Here is a 17,914-nt window from a genome sequence, read left to right on the forward strand (position 1 = left end):
AAGTGGGACAACATTCCACAGGCCACTATCAACAGCCTGATCAACTGTATGCGAATTAGATGTGACGCGCTGCATGAGGCAAATGGTGGTCACACCAGATACTGACTGGTTTTCTGATCCAGGCCCCTACATTTTTTAAAGGTATCTGTGACCAACATATGCATATCTGTATTCCCAGCCATGTGAAATCCATAGATTAGGGCCTAATAAATGTAGTTCAATTTACTGATTCTCTTATATGAACTGTAACTCAGTAAGATCTTTGAAATTGTTGCATGTCGATTTACAAATTTTTGTTCAGTGTATGTAATGTTATAATGTTTTTTTGCACCATGCACTTTAGGGACCAAAATGAAAAAGGTCTCTGACTGWATTGTGCTACCTCTTTCACAAATCAATCAGTCAATCGATGAATCAAAAGCGCGAGAATTTCACAGTCACTCAGAGTCAGTGACAATAGCTGTGTCCTGTTTCTGAGTACAAAAGTAGGACCCCTATGGGCAGATAATTGTTTCTTTATTCTCTGGACCTGCAAGGGTTGACCTAACCCCACTATGAAATTTGAGTAGAGTCATGCACGTTACGTCCTTGAAGTGGTAGTATTACTAGACCAACACTACACTGGAGTAAAGATAATGCTGGGCTCATTTTTACTTTGGGGTAAGGATTCGGGCTGTTATGGTGACTAGATTACTGCCAAACCGCCAGTCATGAGTCACGACAGCAGTCGATTTCCACATGACCGTTTAGTCACGATAACTAGACTTCTCCAAGCTCTGATACTGCTGATYGTCGTTAGTAGCCTTCCAAACTTGCTAACAGCCTGGTATTCCGCACTCCATTGTCCCTCTAATCACTCTGACATCAATGAAAATGTAATCGAAAATCTAATCGAACACTTCGTGAGAGCCCAGGAGCTCATGTTGCGCAACATTTCCATGGGCTATGCAATTGTGCGAGAGTGTTGATGGCCTCTATTAAAAAGAGGATGATCCCATCAGCTTTCTGTAGGCTAGGCCTACTCTATTTATTTCTCAACTTTCCTAATATTAAGCACATTGCTTCGCTTTAGAACAAGAGTATAGCCATCCTGGCTGGCATGAAAAGCAACCACGGGAAAAGCATTCTCCTTTCACTATTGACAGTAAGTGCATATAACATGCTTTTTTTACCCTGCCCCTGTTCAAGGACAAGTGATAATAATGATGATAATGATCCATTCTAAATCAAAACTAATTTCACACATATATTATTTAGTATATGTAAAGACAAGATGAACCTTTTCAAGTGTGAGTTCCAAATATCTCTAACCGTCGCCCCGGCATGAGTTTTTTTCATGACGTCAGAATGCTGACYTCAGAATGCTCTCACTGGTCCAAAAGGTGATTGTTATGCAACAGGACAGTTACACGCCCTGCCTTCAAACCAAGACATGATGCTGCTAATTATCTATAGGCTGTCAATTTCAAATTATTTTCTAACAAGTTTTATTTTCTAACAGTTTAGAGGTGTGTTTCGCCTCCTCGTTAAGTCGCATAAGAAGTAGAACATTTCACTTATGTTTTAGCGGACAAACTTCTCTCTTCAACGAGAGCCCAAGCACTTCCCTAGTGTTTTCCCAGATCAAGTATGAAGACATTGCGCATCTATAGTCAGAACAGGCCTTGCACAAACGTTTTCCCCTAGCACATTTTCTGGCTGGCGCCTGCATGGTTGTTTTCATTACAAATTGGACTTTGGACATGTGTGCGTTCCTTTCAAAGTAAGTCGCTTATTTTCTGTATATCGTATTGTCGCTTCTGCTGTAGCATACCATATGTATGTATGGATCATAATGTATTTACTGTTTTATTCACATGTTTTGGTGTCCTGGTGACAAATCATGCATTCCAATTATTGCATAGATTGAAATGGACACATATGATGTGTGTAAAATAATTTTTTGAGTGTCCTGATTATGATGAGCTAATGCTAAGCTATTTGCCGGCTATGTGTGGTACCATGTCTGTTGACATCATACAATGCATTCTGGTTGTCATGTAGGCGTCTGTCAGACCAAAGATGTTATAATAAGGGATAGTTCACTCGACTGACTTATGGTGCTTTCAAGACAACTGTGAACTCGGAAAAATACTAGGTAAAATCATGACATCAATGATCTTCAGGTCAGAAATGCAGAGCTCTAGAAAGAGGCCCAAGTTCCCAAGTTGGAATTCCGAGTTGGATGACCGTTCAAAACGATTTTTCCCAGTCGGAGCTCGTTTTTTCCGAGATCCCAGTTGTCTTGAACGCACTGAAGTCGGAAGTCGGAGATTTCCCATTTCCCAGTTGTTTTGAACATGGCATCAGATTGTAACTTTGGTACCTCAGGATTGCCAGCTCAGTCCCCTTTCCAGGGGTTTATTTTTATTTTGCGTATAACTTAGCGTATAACTCTTGTGTTTGCTCCCCATTTACTGATAAATCCCCCATCATAGTAATATTTCCTGCATCATATCCCCCACAATACCTTCCCCCATTTCTACCCACATGGACTTGTGTCTTATAGTGAATGGCATTCTGGGATAAGGGAGTTTTCACCAAGTCAAACATACAGTAAACAAACATGGCTGCCATCATAAAGAATGTAGCTGCTGTTAGCTTAGCTGACACACATTTATTTTATAAACAACATTACATTAGTCTCTTGTGCTCACCAGAGATGTGATACATTGTAAACTAGTCTAGCTGTTAGGTCGCTAACTTATGTTTTGTTTTTTTGTCAGCGCAATCTGTTATTTAGACTGGTTTATTGAATGAGTTTGGCTGTGGATGTGTTCCGTGTGATGCTTGGATGATGAATTTCACATTTATCTTTTACAATAAAAGGTCAAATTGAGGAATAAAGTTTAAGACCTTTATTTTCCATCAGTACAAAAAAAGAAGATTTAGATGCTGTTCAGACAACAATGCTGTTTAGATGCATTTGTTGCGTCATACGTTCTGTTGCTACTGTTCCAATCACATACAGTATGTGAGATCGTACGCTGCAGGGACCACTCAACAATGATCACAAATATGTGATTGTACGAGTCAACAGGTTCAATTAAGATTATTTCTGATGGGTGACAATGTTATGACTTGTGAATGATTGTGTGTGCAATAAGGCAGGAAACAGCGCATGCCTTTTTTTGCGACTTTTTAAAATCATAGTCACACATCTCATGTAGCCTAGCCCATATGGCCAATGTTTTAATAAGGTTTGTATCACAGTTAAAGTTGCCAAATAACTCCTTTACAACCGGTGTAGAGCCTAATGGCATGCATAGGTGACGCGTGAGTTTCCAGTTTGAGGAATATTATTTTCACCATAAAAATGCACCTTTATAATAAAGCATTATATTATAATGGCATCTGCGGTCACTTTTGAGAATGGTGTTTTCCCGCTAATTGATTGCATTTTGGAACATTCGGAATTTGGAACATAGTCTATCAGCCATGTGCGCATTGCTGCTCTTATAATGTGAAGAAATAGCCTAATAGTTTATTAACATTTTAAGCTAAACGTTCTGATCTGTTGCATCCGCTTCATTTCTTGTAAAATGTTTTTTTTTTATGCGAGTGGATGTATTCATTTGGGATGTATCGCATCCCACAACTGTCCCAGAGTATGTTTGGAATATTTATTTCTCACACAGTAGAACACGTTGACCAATAGAATTGCAAAATGTTTGTACTATGGGGGAGAGTGTAACGACTCTCCTCCTCCTCTTCATCCGAAGAGGAGGAGCAGGGATTAAACCAAGGTGCAGCGGGTTGTGAATACATATAGATTTATTTGCTGATGAAGACGAACACAAAAACTTATACTTGCATAAACTACAAAACAACAAACGACGTTAAACAGACCTGAACTGGTGAACATAAAAAACAATGCACTCATGAACAGGAAAGAACGAACGAGAGACGAGACAGTACCGTGTGGTGCAATAAACACAGACACAGCGACAACCACCCACGACAAACAATGTGAAACAACCTCCCTATGTATGTCTCTCAATCAGAGGAAAACGAAAACACCTGCCTCTGATTGAGAGCCATACAAGGTCAATTAAACCTGACACTTAACATAGAACAAACACAGACTGCCCACCCATCTCACGTCCTGACCCACTAAACACAACAATACAAAAGGAAAACAAGGTCAGGAACGTGACAGAGAGTAGATTGACATATGCTAGTGCTTTTGCTGTTCATTAGGCCTACTCATCTTGTCGGCTGATGAAAAGAACATTTGGACAGTTCTTCTAACATGTTCAATATGCGCCTCGGAATTTCGATAAGGACATGCACAGTTGCGTCCCCAATGTGTCTGTCTTCACTTGTAGCCTACTTCGGAGCTGAGATGCCTGTGAGAAGGACCCGATCACTTGAAGGTCATTGGCTAATAAGAATTGAGATATCTGAGAGAGCCATGTGAGTGAGAGGTGCTGCGACTGGCAGCCGGGAAAAAATAATTATAATGATTATATTCAGCCAAAATGCACAATGGCCACACAAGGGGGATGCCGCCTAGGAATCCGAGGCCTGGTGAGAATATTATTAAGTGCTTGTCAAATTATGAATGAGAGACTGATGAGGTGTGTGCAGCCTGCGCGTGAAACAAAGCAAAGAGCTCGTGCCTTTCATGCAACTTTTTTCAAATCATCATTAGTCGTATCATTCAGCATTAGAATATATTAAAAATCCAAACATATAGCCCAACGTTTGTATCACAATTAAAGTTGCATAAATAACTCTAAATTGATCATATAGGTGGACCTACTTCCTTGTTAACCGCTCAACACAGAATAAACTCATGTTTGCACTCCCTCGGAAATCGTTTGGAGAAAATATCCATTTTATTTTATTCAGCTATGTTCAATTGTATTCTTCATACTATAAAATAATGCCACAGAATTCTAAGCAAATATTGTCTGCTAAATGAACTAGTGTATCCCACAGCCTTATGGCATAGCCGGATCAGAGCCTAAAATAATATCAAAGTTTGCGATTCTGTTCTTCTGAAATAGTCTACATTTTCTAAAATAACCTGTCTAAAATAAATAATGAATTTATTGTAATGGTGTAGGTTATATTACATGTATTTGTTCTACCTTTAAAAAATATTGATATTCCAAAGGTCTGCAGCAGTGGCTTGTAGGCTATGCGTGGAAGTCAATGATGCTAAACGTGTTTATGTTAATGATGGTCAATTACTGTGAGACTGGCAGTTATTTGCATAACAGTCACCGGCTGACACAATCTCATGACCGTGACAGCCCTAGTAAGGATACTGTTGGTCTAAGTCTTACCTTGGAGTAAGGTTACTGTTAGCCTAACTTGGTCTAAATTGGTACCGGGTCTAACTTACCTTGGGGAAGGGATTGTTGGCCTAACTCTTACCTTTTGGGTAAGGGTACAGTTGGCCTAACTCTTACCTTAGGCTAAGGGTACAGTTGGCCTAACTCTTACCTTAGGCTAAGGGTACAGTTGGCCTAACTCTNGGCTAAGGGTACAGTTGGCCTAACTCTTACCTTGGGCTAAGGGTACAGTTGGCCTGACTCTTACCTTGGGGTAAGGGTACAGTTGGCCTGACTCTTACCTTGGGGTAAGGGTACAGTTGGCCTGACTCTTACCTTGGGGTAAGGGTACAGTTGGCCCCTGGGGTAGAGGGCGCCAGTGAAGCGAGGCAGGAGCATGTTGGGTACCAGAGTGTCGTTGAGGTTGAGGTAGGCCAGTCGTGACCCGTCAGGGGACCACCAGTGAGCCACTTGAGAGTGCAGCACTTCCTCTGTAAAACAATGAAAGGAGTTTTTTTTATAACTGTTTATACCAAGTGGATAAAACATTGCATGTGGTAAATCTACACTTTAACTCTGCCAATACTTAAATCCTTTTACTGTATATAAATAAACTGTACACAACAAAATAAGCATGTCAAAACACATTCACAGCACTACGTGTATATTTTTTTATTTGAAAGAAATATCTGCCTTTTTTAGCTCCTCGTCTTACAATTTTCTATTTCCTCCAGAAATAATAATGGGCGTGTGTACAGCTAAACTTAGGATTCATGTACACTGTTTCATTCCTTCGAGTAGAAGGAAAAGGAGAGGCTGAACCATTATGCAGTAGGAGTGCCAGGCAGGCAGAAATCATGTGGGAGATGACAAAATAATCAGCCTCTTCACTTTCCATTGGCCAACACAATATAATGTGTAAAAATAGCTCATTTGGGGACATTTCTATTTTTCCTGCTCTAAACACCCAATAATCTAGRTGATTGTAACAATGTAACAATATGGTGCACAATCGTCATAGAGCTATTCAACATGTCTCCACAAATGGTACAGAGTAAATACAGTCACTATCTACGTGTGGGTTGTGTGTGTGTGTGTGAATCCTGTTCTATGCTGGACACCAGTCAAATCCTTTTMCTATCCGTGGTTACAAAAGACAGTCCCCAGGCCATAAACAAAGGGAGCCATTTCAGAGTAGCAGAATGTACCTATACTGTCCACACAGTATAGGTAAATTCCAGTCTGAGGTTGTCATTTATGGACATTCTCAACCATTGTTGACCAATATTATCAGAACAGCGGCGGTCCTACCTTCGTATAACCAATCAGCGATGCCATTGAAGACCACTCCTTCTCGCCCTGAAGACGTCAGTCTCCAAGAACTGCTTTTGACATCCGTCTGGTAGTAAATGTTGTTTTCAAAGACATACACCTGGTGAGAAAGATGTTTCATTCATCATGGGATCTCAAACCTACTGCGTTCGCCTACATTTAGTCGAAGTTCCTGCTACGTAATAAGATCACGCGTATCATTACTTATAAATAAACAACCCTTGTGGTTTCTTAAGACAAGTGTGTGGAGGCGTATGTGTGAACACCAACACTGCACGCGCAACTGCACGCACGCACGCACGCACGCAACTGCCGCACAGCACGCACGCACCACGCACGCACGCACGCACGGCACGCACGCATAACGCACGCATTCGCACGCACGACCGCACGCACGCTACGCGCCGCACAGCGTCTAGGCGCCACGGATGCGACGCACGCACGCACACGCACGCAACGCACTGCACGCACGCGTGTTCAAGCGCGGCGACGCAAGGCACGGCCACCAATTCCGCACGCACACACACACACACACACACACACCACAACTACACAACACACACACACACACACACACACACCACACCACACAACCACAACCACACAACACACACACACACACACACACACACACACACACACACACACACCACACACAACACAAATCAGATAGCTTCTATCTCAAGGCCATCAGACTGTACAGCTTCTATCTCAAGGCCAACAGACTGTTAAACAACCATCATTAACTCAGAGAGGCTGCCTGCCTACTAACCAGCCTTGTAATCATTGGCCACTTTAATAAATGGATCACTATTCACTTTAGAAATGCCACTTTAATAATGTTTACATATCTTGCATTACTCATCTCATGTGTATATACTGTATTTTATACCATCTACTACATCTTGCCTCTGTCATTGCTCATCCATATATTTAAATGTATTTATTCTTATTCCATTCCTTTACTTAGATTTGTGTGTATTAGTTTAGGTGTTGGTGGATTATTAGATTACATGTTAGAATATGGCTACACTGTCAGAACTAGAAGCACAAGCATTTCGCTGCACTCGCAATAACATCTGCTAACCATGTGTATGTGACCAATACCATTTGATTTGTTTTAAAGTTATACTCACACACGCTCAAGAAGTTATTCAGTGAAGGAAGAATCAACAAATCAAAATCAAATCAAATGTATTTATATAGCCCTTCGTACATCAGCTGATATCTCAAAGGGCTGTACAGAAACCCAGCCTAAAACCCAAACAGCAAGCAATGCAGGTGTAGAAGCACGGTGGCTAGGAAAAAACTCCCTAGAAAGGCCAAACCTAGGAAAAACCTAGAGAGGAACCAGGCTATGAGGGTGGCCAGTCCTCTTCTGGCTGTGCCGGGTGGAGATTATAACAGAACATGGCCAAGATGTTCAAATGTTCATAAATGACGAGCATGGTCAAATAAATAATAATCACAGTAGTTGTCGAGGGTGCAGCAAGTCAGCACCTCAGGAGTAAACACAGAAGAACCTCTTGAATCAACGCACCATTTGCGGAGGGAAAGAACCCACACTGAAATAGAGTATTCGACTTCCTATCCGCAGTTTTTAGCTTTTTCCCCCTGTTGTATCTTGGAATTAACTTGGAAAGTTCCAAAGAAATGCAATAAATTGTACCGGTGGAGGTCATAAACACATGGCAAAGTGGTCATTTTTAACAATTTATCTTAGACAAATAAAGAAAATGTGTTTACATGATAGGAGACTGTGAGGAAATGTTGGTGTCAGGAGCTTAGATAAATGGATATGCAGAGGGCAGGCCATAAGTAACAGAGATCATGTGAAGTGTTAACACAGACAAATATGCAGAAAGAGCTAATGAATAATGAAACCTACTCTGTCATTACCAGAGCCACACACATCATGCACCAGCGGACACAAATGGACACACTCATGCACCAGCGGACACAAATGGACACACACAGGCAGACACACACAGGCGACACACACACACACACACACACACACACACACACACCACACACACACACAAACACACACACACACACACACACACACACACACACACACACACAACACACACACACACACCACACACACACACACACACACACACAAAACACACACACACACACCCACACCACACACCAACACACAACACACAAGGCTTTCTAGGGTTGCTTTTACACAGGCAGACAAATTCAGATTTTTTTTTTCACTAATTGGTCTTTTGAACAATCACATCAGATCTTTTCACATTAGACATTTTTCAGAGATGATCTGATTGGTCAAAAGACAAATGAGTGAAAAAAAATATCAGAATTGGGATGCCTTTGTAAGCAGCCTATGTAACTGATTACATGGGGGCCAGGTATAAATACTGCAGTAAGTAGATAAATATGCTATCAAACGGTTAATTACTTTCCATGTCTACGCTTTACAAATAATGAACTGATTATACCATGCTTAATACTCCTTGGGTAGAGGGAATTACTCACAAAGAGAGATCTGGTAGCCAACAACATGTCTTAAAGCAACGGGTTGATTAGTAGTACTGTTGTTCGTTTTCTATCTCGATAATTGGTTCCTTTTACGGCTTTTGTTTATATATCTCTCATGTCAAAAACAACCTTTAATCAACATTCACCTTTGAGCAAAGGGGGTCTGGAGAATGAACTATACATACCATTGTTACATAAGAGGTTTAAACATTGCCCATGCCTCTCCATGGCTTCCGGCGATTGAAAATGAGTCAAAGCAACGTATTTGGTTGGTAAAACACAACAAAAAACATTGTATTTCATGGGCTCATGTTCATGTTGGTTTCACGTTTTGCAATAGACTTCAAAGATCTGATTTGAGATTGAGACTCCTTCGCACCTGCTTTCGATTGTGTACATTTTTTTAAACTTATAGTATGAGAGAAGGTCAAACTATTTTGTTCAAAACACAAATGGCTATTTTGGCTTCAACACTACACACAATGACTTTAAACCAACTCTGGCCTTGTGGTTAGAGTGTCCGCCCTGATGGGGGTTCGATCCACAGTCGAATCAAACTAAAAAGTCTAGAAATGGGACCTGATGCCTCTCTGCTTGACACTAAGGAGCTGGATTGTGGGTAATGCCATGCGATAGACTAGCATTTTGTCATCAAGCTGCCTCGTGCTACAGAATCAGGAAATTCTGCCCTATGGGCCGTTCTGGCTCGGACAAGGCTTGTCCAAGGCTTACATACTTACTATATATGGCTTTCCAAAGGAGGAACGCCATTCACTGCTAGTTGTCTCACTGTGTGATGTCATCTTCCTGAGATCTACAGTAAAAAACTCCTAGTGTCTTGCTCTACAAGTTTGTATGCTTGGTTGTGTTGTTATGGTATGGTCCCAGTGCAGACATGGTACACATACCCAACCAATTTGCGGACCAGCCCCTATTCACCTCATCCCATTTCATCCGACTTTAACTACGCATCATAAATCTACTGCCATGCATGAGTAAAGGACATCAACTCAACGTGATTGAGTACACGGTGTGCAGTGTACACATCATAAACCCTACATTAGCATGAGTAATTTTCTTCAAGCTGACCCATAGGAATACTCACCAGCTGTTGATCCCGAACGCCCCAAGAAGCAAACTGCAGGACCGAGTCCGACACCTCTGGAGGGTTCAGCTCCTGTACCTCCCTGGTTGAAAACACAACATCATTATGCAGTCCCTCGTGTACAAAATTTCGAAGGATTATTCAGACTATCAGCAGTAGATTTGAGGTAGTGGTCTGCTTTCAGATTTCGGGTCATAGCCACACCATGATTCCGAAGGCATTTAAAAGCCATCCAATCATTAGCCGAATCAGACCTTCTTGCTTTTGCCAACACAGCATTCTGCTTCCTTATTATTTCAGCTAGTTCATCTGTATTGTTTGATAGGGGCATGCTTGTTGCATACTGTACATCCTGGAATGTTTTGTGGAAGTAAGAAAAGACTCATTCAACGTCAGGGATGAATTCAACTCTATTCCAGGCAATGTTTAAAACATCATGTAAAAAACCCTGAGTATCAAACAGCTTACAGTTTATATTCATGATGATACGTGGAGGTAATTTAGACATTTTACAATCCCTTACACAGACAACCTCACAGTGATATTCTTTGTAAAGACACCAGAACCATTAAAACGATGAGGAGTATTGGTTAAAATGAGATCAATCAAAGAGGATTTCAGAGGACCCTTCGCATTCAACCTTGTTACACTTTTGACAATCTGAGTAAGATTACAGGTGTTACATAAATTCTTGAGGTGATGAGAGTTGGATGTCAGGTCACCCAGAAGCACGAATTCAGATTTGACATTGTGTGATAATAATTCAAAAATACAATCCAGAGAGCCAACAATAGCAGATGGGGGTTCTATAACAACAGGAGACAACCAGAGTCAAGGATGCGCAGAGATTTACGGTATATTCAAAGACAGATATTCAAATTGCTTAGGCTTGGTAACAGAAGTCAGAATGGTCGCAGACAACTTGTCTTTTATGTATATAGCAACACCATCACCCTTAGATTTGTGATCTGCCCGAAAAACAATGCCAAAATCTTTGTCAGTGATAGATTTTTTAGAGACAGGTTTGAGGAAGCATAAATATATCTGGGTCTGTTTTTTTTAATCCAAATAATTACAAAATCAAGTTTCGGAAGAAGACTTCTTACATTTCTGTGCAGAAACTTCAAACCATTTAGACTTTTCAATTCAGATGGGGTAGAAATGTCCATTTCCTGACAGTAAAAGCAGCAACGTAATGACAAGTCTTGATTGTATTTTACAGCATTTGGATTTCCAGACCATACTAGAACCATAGTCCAGAGGACCCAGAGTCTTTAACACAACATATTTACAAATATTCATACTGTCTAGTGACATGATTAAGTACTGAAAGAATGTCAAATGGGAAAAACATGCAGAGTTCTCCAGCGCAATAGCGGGACAAGGGTATGGTTTCTCCCAGGATGCACCATGGGGAAAACACTCAAAGCTCTCCGCATTTAAGAGGCATCAGGCCCTAAATGCGTCATCCTCAGTGTAAGCTTCAAGGGTAGACAATAGCAACAACAGCAACATGTTCGTTTGTAGCCGATCAATCAACGTGAAAAATAATCATAACAAGTTTTCTAAGACTAAAATAATAGGCCTATGAGGTTGCACACTAATAAGAAATAGGTCTYAGCTACAGTACATAAGCTACAATAAAATAACAATAAAGGCCAAGTAATAAAAATCGAAATTCATACAAGTTCCCGAGTAAAAATCCACACAAGTCTACAGGCTAACGATAAAATGGTGTGTGTGTGTGTGTGTGAATGTGTGCTGGAGGTGAGCGAAGCACAGGGAAGAAGGGAGCAATTGGCGGGGGTATCTGTACCAGACAGGCGAGGAGCGGGCCTGGATAATCGGAAGCAGAGTCAACAGACCGAAAGGTGAGGGCCAAGCAGTGCAGCATGTCACAGGAGTAGCCTAGGTACAGCCTAGGTACAGCCTAGGTACACCCGCTTGGGAGAGGCTTGTTTCGGGAGGCAGGGTACGAGAGGAGGCTTTCAACCAGACATGTGCATAGTGATGGAGCTTTCAGCACTTGATATCTGTTTGCTTTCTCCGATAAGAGAACAGATAGATGATCTTTTTTTATAGCCAAGTAACTTGTTGACTATGTAAAAAAAATACTGTTGTATCTGGAAATGATTACAACAAAAAAAAACACTTGCAAACGAATAAACAGAAGCGAGCGAGACACGCGGGTTCAGCTGCCTTCTTGGTAGGAAATTGCCTTCTGTTTACTATTAGTCTACTCAAATCTTGACAGGTGATACATACCTTGTATGCAGGTTGTATATCAAGTAGGATGCCAGGAAAGAGTACAGGTACACCTAAGGAGAAATCCATAGCAAAGAATGTGTTAGCGCCAATACATAATCAGAAAAATGTGGTGTTGATGAAAGATTAATAAAGCAAGATGTATTTTCCATTATAAATGTTTTGCACATTATCCAAATCTATAATTGTTTTTGTTTGGCACTGTGACCTAAATGGAAAGCTGGACAGAAAACTTTTGCATATCTATAAGGCCATTAAAACTCAATCTACACTGAGMGTACAAAACATTAGGAACACCTTCCTAATATTGAGTTGCACCCCCTTTGTTCTCAGAACAGCCTCAATTTGTCAGCGCATGGACTCTACAAGGAGTCGAAAGTGTTCCACAGGGATGCTGGCCCATGTTGACTCCAATGTGTAAGGTTCTGCTTTTCTTTTCTTAGTCAACCTTATGTTCTGTTTCTTTGTGTTCTGGAACGTAGCCCTGTTTCTTTGTGTTCTGGAACGTAGCCCTGTCTTTCATTTTTGTTCTTTCATTGATTTCACCTGRGTTCGTTTCTCACCTGGTCTCATCAGCTCCCTATTTAGTTCAGTTCTTTCTGTTTGTATGGTTGTGAGGTATTGTTTGTTTTTGACTGCCTACCTGTGTTTGACCATTGSCTGCGACCACGATTCCTGCCMTCRGTGAAGGCCTAATAAACATCTGCCGCGCTCTGCGCGTGAATCTACACCGTATTCTCCCTGAGTATTAATTACACAATGCTTCCCACAGTTGTGTCAACTTCTCTGGATGTCCTTTGGGTGYTGGACCCTTCTTGTTACACACGGGAAACTGTTGAGCGTGAAAAACCCATCAGCGTTGCAGCTATTGATACACACAAACCGGTGCGCATGGCTCTTACTGCCATAGCCCCTTCAAACGTTTTGTCTTGCCCATTCACCCTCTGAATGGCACACATCCACAATCCATGTCTCAATTGTCTCAAGGCTTAAAAGTCCTTCTTTAACCTGTCTCCTCCCCTTCATCTACACTGATTTGAAGTGGATTTAACAAGTGACATCAATAAGGGATTATAGCTTTCACCTGGAGTCACCTGGTGCTCTTAATGTTTTGGACACTCGGTGTATATCCATTGTTTTTGATTGCAGACGGAGCCTGGACCATTCAGGAACATCCAARACCTCTTGGAAAGCCAGTCTGGTGTGTCTTTGGCATTAAAATGGGTGTAATTGTTTAAGTTTTTAAAAATAAAAACTTCCCAAGGTTTATTAAAAAGACTACTGCAGGCTTTTCTGCCGTCAATAAGGGATCATAGCTGACATCAATGAGGGATCATAGTTTTCACCTGGATTCACTTGGTCAGCCTATGTCATGGAAAGAGCAGGTGTTCCTAATATTTTGTACACAGTGTATATCCATCCACACAGCTTTTAGTTGTCATCAGGTGAAGAGGGAATTTCTAAGTGGTGCTGTATGGGTAATCAGTGAGCTCATTTGCATAACAATATTACCGTAATCTCACCCTTGAGCATAGTGATAAATACAGTGGAGGCGCGCCACTCATCTTAACCAGAGCTCAATTGCCCATGGAAATGGAGTCTGCTTGGCTGATTATACCAGTCACCCTGCCTTCAGTCTTAATTTTGGTTCTCCTGTTTGAGTTGCCCAAGAAAATCTTCACCGAAATATACATTGCATCTTCACTGGTCACTCATACTCACACTCAGAAGGCTGTCTTGTCTACTCTGACACCGTGATAGGAGACATTTAGGAATGTTTTTTTTTCATAAGATTGTCAACAGTTGGCTAAAATGGCTATGAGAGAAAGTGAGGATTAGCCTCTCAGACTAACAAAGCCTCTTAACAGCTTTGATATGTTTCATGAGTGAAGGGTGGGAAGGAGGGGTAAGATGTTTTGGTATTATTTTTTGAATCTGAGAGGTGGGTTTAGGTGTGATGAATGTGAACGATTACATCAAGACAAAGAGGTGAATATGAGCTTTATGTGTGAAGGAATACTTCAATCTATATTTGACCCGGACGAATACTTCGCCAAGAAGCATGAGAACCACTTCCATGTTCTAAGTGTCGTTTTCACAAATGGAAGGACTGTGAAATGACATTTTCTCTGGGTGAGAATGCCAGATGATCTGAAAAAAATTGATAACACTTTACTTGACACCCAGCATCATAACATGTTGTGAAATTGTCCTAATCATGTCATAATATGTCATAACAGCTGACATAACTTGTCATAACATGGTCATAACACTATGATGACCCATATATTTACGCCTGTTATGGCGCCTATGTTATTTTATGACTGGTTATGACACCTACATAAGAGTGTCAAAACCCACATTTATTGAACTGTGTTTTTTTCCTTGCCTGTAACGGCAGCCTTCCCTCTCTTCACGAGAAGAGAGAGTGTAACAGGGATCGGACCAAGACGCAGCGTATTCCGTGTTCAACATATTTAATGACAAACGAAAACGTGAACACTTACAAAACTACAAAATAACAAATGTGGCAAAACCGATACAGTCCTTTCTGGTGCAGACAAAACACAAAGACAGGAAACAACCACCCACAATCCCCAACACAAAACAAGCCACCTATATATGATTCCCAATCAGAGACAACACAAAACATCTGCCTCTGATTGAGAACCATATTAGGCCAAACATAGAAACAGACAAACTAGACACACAACATAGAATGCCCACCCAGCTCACGTCCTGACCAACACTAAAACAAGCACAATACACAAGAACTATGGTCAGAACGTGACACTGCCAAAAAGTTTCCTTTCATTTTAAAGTGTGTTTTTTAAGTCCTAGGTTGTTGTTGTAATTCATTATTTACAGTCATGTTTCTTTTTCACCATATTTTAAATAACTTGCAAAAAATACACTTTATGACACGGTCAAGAAGCATTATGACCATCATAATCATATAAGCCAGATAGGACTATCACATACACGCTCTTATGTTAGTCATCAGTCAAAAATAGGGTGTCTGAAATCTGCTACTAAATTTATCCCAGTCATCAGAAACAGTGCATTGGGGGTAGGTGCATGTCTGACATAAWTGTGTGCGTAATTACAATGATAATATAATATGGTCAATTTCAGAAAATGTTATATACTGTGCATCCAGAAAGAATTCAGACCCATGACGTTTTCCACATTTTGTTACGTTACAGCTTTATTCTAAAATGGATTAAATACATTTTTCCTGCATCATTCGAATCACAATACACAATAATGATGAAGAAAAAAAAGATTTCAATTTTTTTTGCAAATGCATTAAAAATCAAAAACTGAAATCAGACCCTTTGCTAGGACACTCGAAATTGAGCTCAAGGGGAATCCTGTTTCCATTGATCATCCTTGAGATGTTTCTACAACTTCATTGAAGTTCACCAGTGGTAAATTCAATTCATTGGACATGATTTAGAAAGGCACACACCTGTCTATATAAAAAGGTCCCACAGTTGACAGAGCATGTCATAGCAAAAACCAAGCCATGAGGTCGAAGGAATTGTCCGTAGAGCTCTGAGACAGGATTATGTTGAGGCACAGATCTGGGGAAGGGCATAAAATAATGTCTGCAAAATTGAAGGTCCCCAAGAACACAGTGGCCTTCATCATTCTTAAATGGAAGAAGTTTGGAAGCACCAAGACTCTCCTAGAGCTGTCCACCTGGCCAAACTGAGCAATTGGGGGAGAAGGCCCTTGGTCAGGGAGGTGACCAAGAACCCAATGGTCACTCTAACAGAGCTGCGGAGTTCCTCTGTGGAGAATCTTCCAGAAGGACAACCATCTCTGCATCACTCCACCAATCAAGCCTTTGTGGTAGAGTGGCCAGACAGAAGCCAATACTCAGTAAAAGGCGTATGACAGCCCGCTTGGAGTTTGCCAAAAGGCACCTAAAGGACTCTCAGACCATGATAAACAAGATTCTCTGGTCTGATGAAGCCAAGATTGAACTCTTTGGCCTGAATGCCAAGTGTCACATCTGTAGGATACCTGGCACCATCTCTACGATGAAGCATGGTGGTGGCACATCATGCTGTGGGGATGTTTTCAGCGGCAGGGACTGGGAGACTAGTGAGGATTGAGGGAAAGATGAACAGAGCAAAGTACAGAGAGATCCTTGATGAAAACCTGCTCCTGAGTGCTCAGGACCTCAAACTGGGGCGAAGGTTCACCTTCCAACAGGACAACGACCCTAAGCACACAGCCAAGACAACGCAAGAGTGGCTTCGGAACAAGTCCCTAAATGTCCTTGAGTGGCCCAGCCAGAGCCCGGACGTGAGCCCGATTGAACATCTCTAGAGAGACCTGATAAGAGCTGTGACGCTCCCCATCCAACCTAACATGGCTTGAGACGATCTGCAGAGAAGAATGGGAGAAACTCCCCAAATACAGCAAGTTTGTAGTGTCATACCCAAGAAGACTCGAAGCTGTAATCACTGCCAAAGGTGCTTCAACAAAGTTCTGAGTAAAGGGTCTGAATATTTATGTAAATGTAATATTTTTTTATAATTTTTTTAAATGTGGAAAAATGTATAAAAACCTGTTTTTACTATATCATTATCGGGTATTGTCTGCAGATTGATGAAGAAAAAACGATGTAATCAATTTTAGAATAAAACTGTAACGTAACAAAATGTTATAAAATTCAAGGGGTCTGAATACTTTCCAAATGCACTGTAACATAAACATATTGTTGATGGTGCAATGGAATGTTTTGCCTTGTGTGGTAGGATTTGTGGGTTTTGACACTCTTTTGCAGGTGTCATAACAGCCACAAAATAATGCAATATACACTATATATACAAAAGTATGTGGACATCCCTTCTGCTATTTCAGCCACACCCGTTGCTGACATGTGTATAGAATCGAGCACACAGCCATGTAGTCGCCATAGACAAACATTGGCAGTAGGATGGCCTTAATGAAGAACTCAGTGACTTTAAGCGTGGCACTGTCATAGGATGCAACCTTTCCAACAAGTCAGTTTGTCAAATTTCTGCCTTGCTAGAGCTGCCCCGGTCAACTGTAAGTGCTGTTATTGTGAAGTGGAAACGTCTAGGATTAACAACGGCTCAGTCGCGAAGTGGTAGGCCACACAAGTTCAAAGAACGGGACCGCCAAGTGCTTAAGTGTGTAAAAATCGTATGTCCTCGGTTGAAAATTCAATACCGAGTTCCAGACTTTCTCTGGAAGCAACATCAGCACAAGAACTGTTCATTAGGGAGCTTCATGAAAGGGGTTTCCATGACTGGACAGACGCGCACAAAGGGGGGACCAACTCCATATTAATGCCCATGATTTTGGAATGATATGTTCGATGAGCCAGTGTTCTCAT

The 17,914-nt window shown here is 41.2% G+C and overlaps 1 protein-coding gene across 1 annotated transcript in view; it reads right to left on the reverse strand.

Moving 5' to 3' along the window:
- Window positions 1-17,914, reverse strand: part of LOC111972657 (inactive dipeptidyl peptidase 10-like) — a 68,193-nt gene that overhangs the window by 20,698 nt on the left and 29,581 nt on the right. The window contains exons 6-9 of the mRNA XM_070449295.1: window positions 12,538-12,590; window positions 10,273-10,354; window positions 6,633-6,753; window positions 5,658-5,812 (exon numbers count right to left, since the gene is read on the reverse strand). Of these exons, the coding sequence (XP_070305396.1) occupies window positions 5,658-5,812; window positions 6,633-6,753; window positions 10,273-10,354; window positions 12,538-12,590 (411 nt within the window). The remainder of the gene's footprint in view (window positions 1-5,657; window positions 5,813-6,632; window positions 6,754-10,272; window positions 10,355-12,537; window positions 12,591-17,914) is intronic.

This window comes from Salvelinus sp. IW2-2015, linkage group LG2, assembly GCF_002910315.2.
Source record: "Salvelinus sp. IW2-2015 linkage group LG2, ASM291031v2, whole genome shotgun sequence".
Classification (NCBI taxonomy): Eukaryota; Metazoa; Chordata; class Actinopteri; order Salmoniformes; family Salmonidae; genus Salvelinus; species Salvelinus sp. IW2-2015.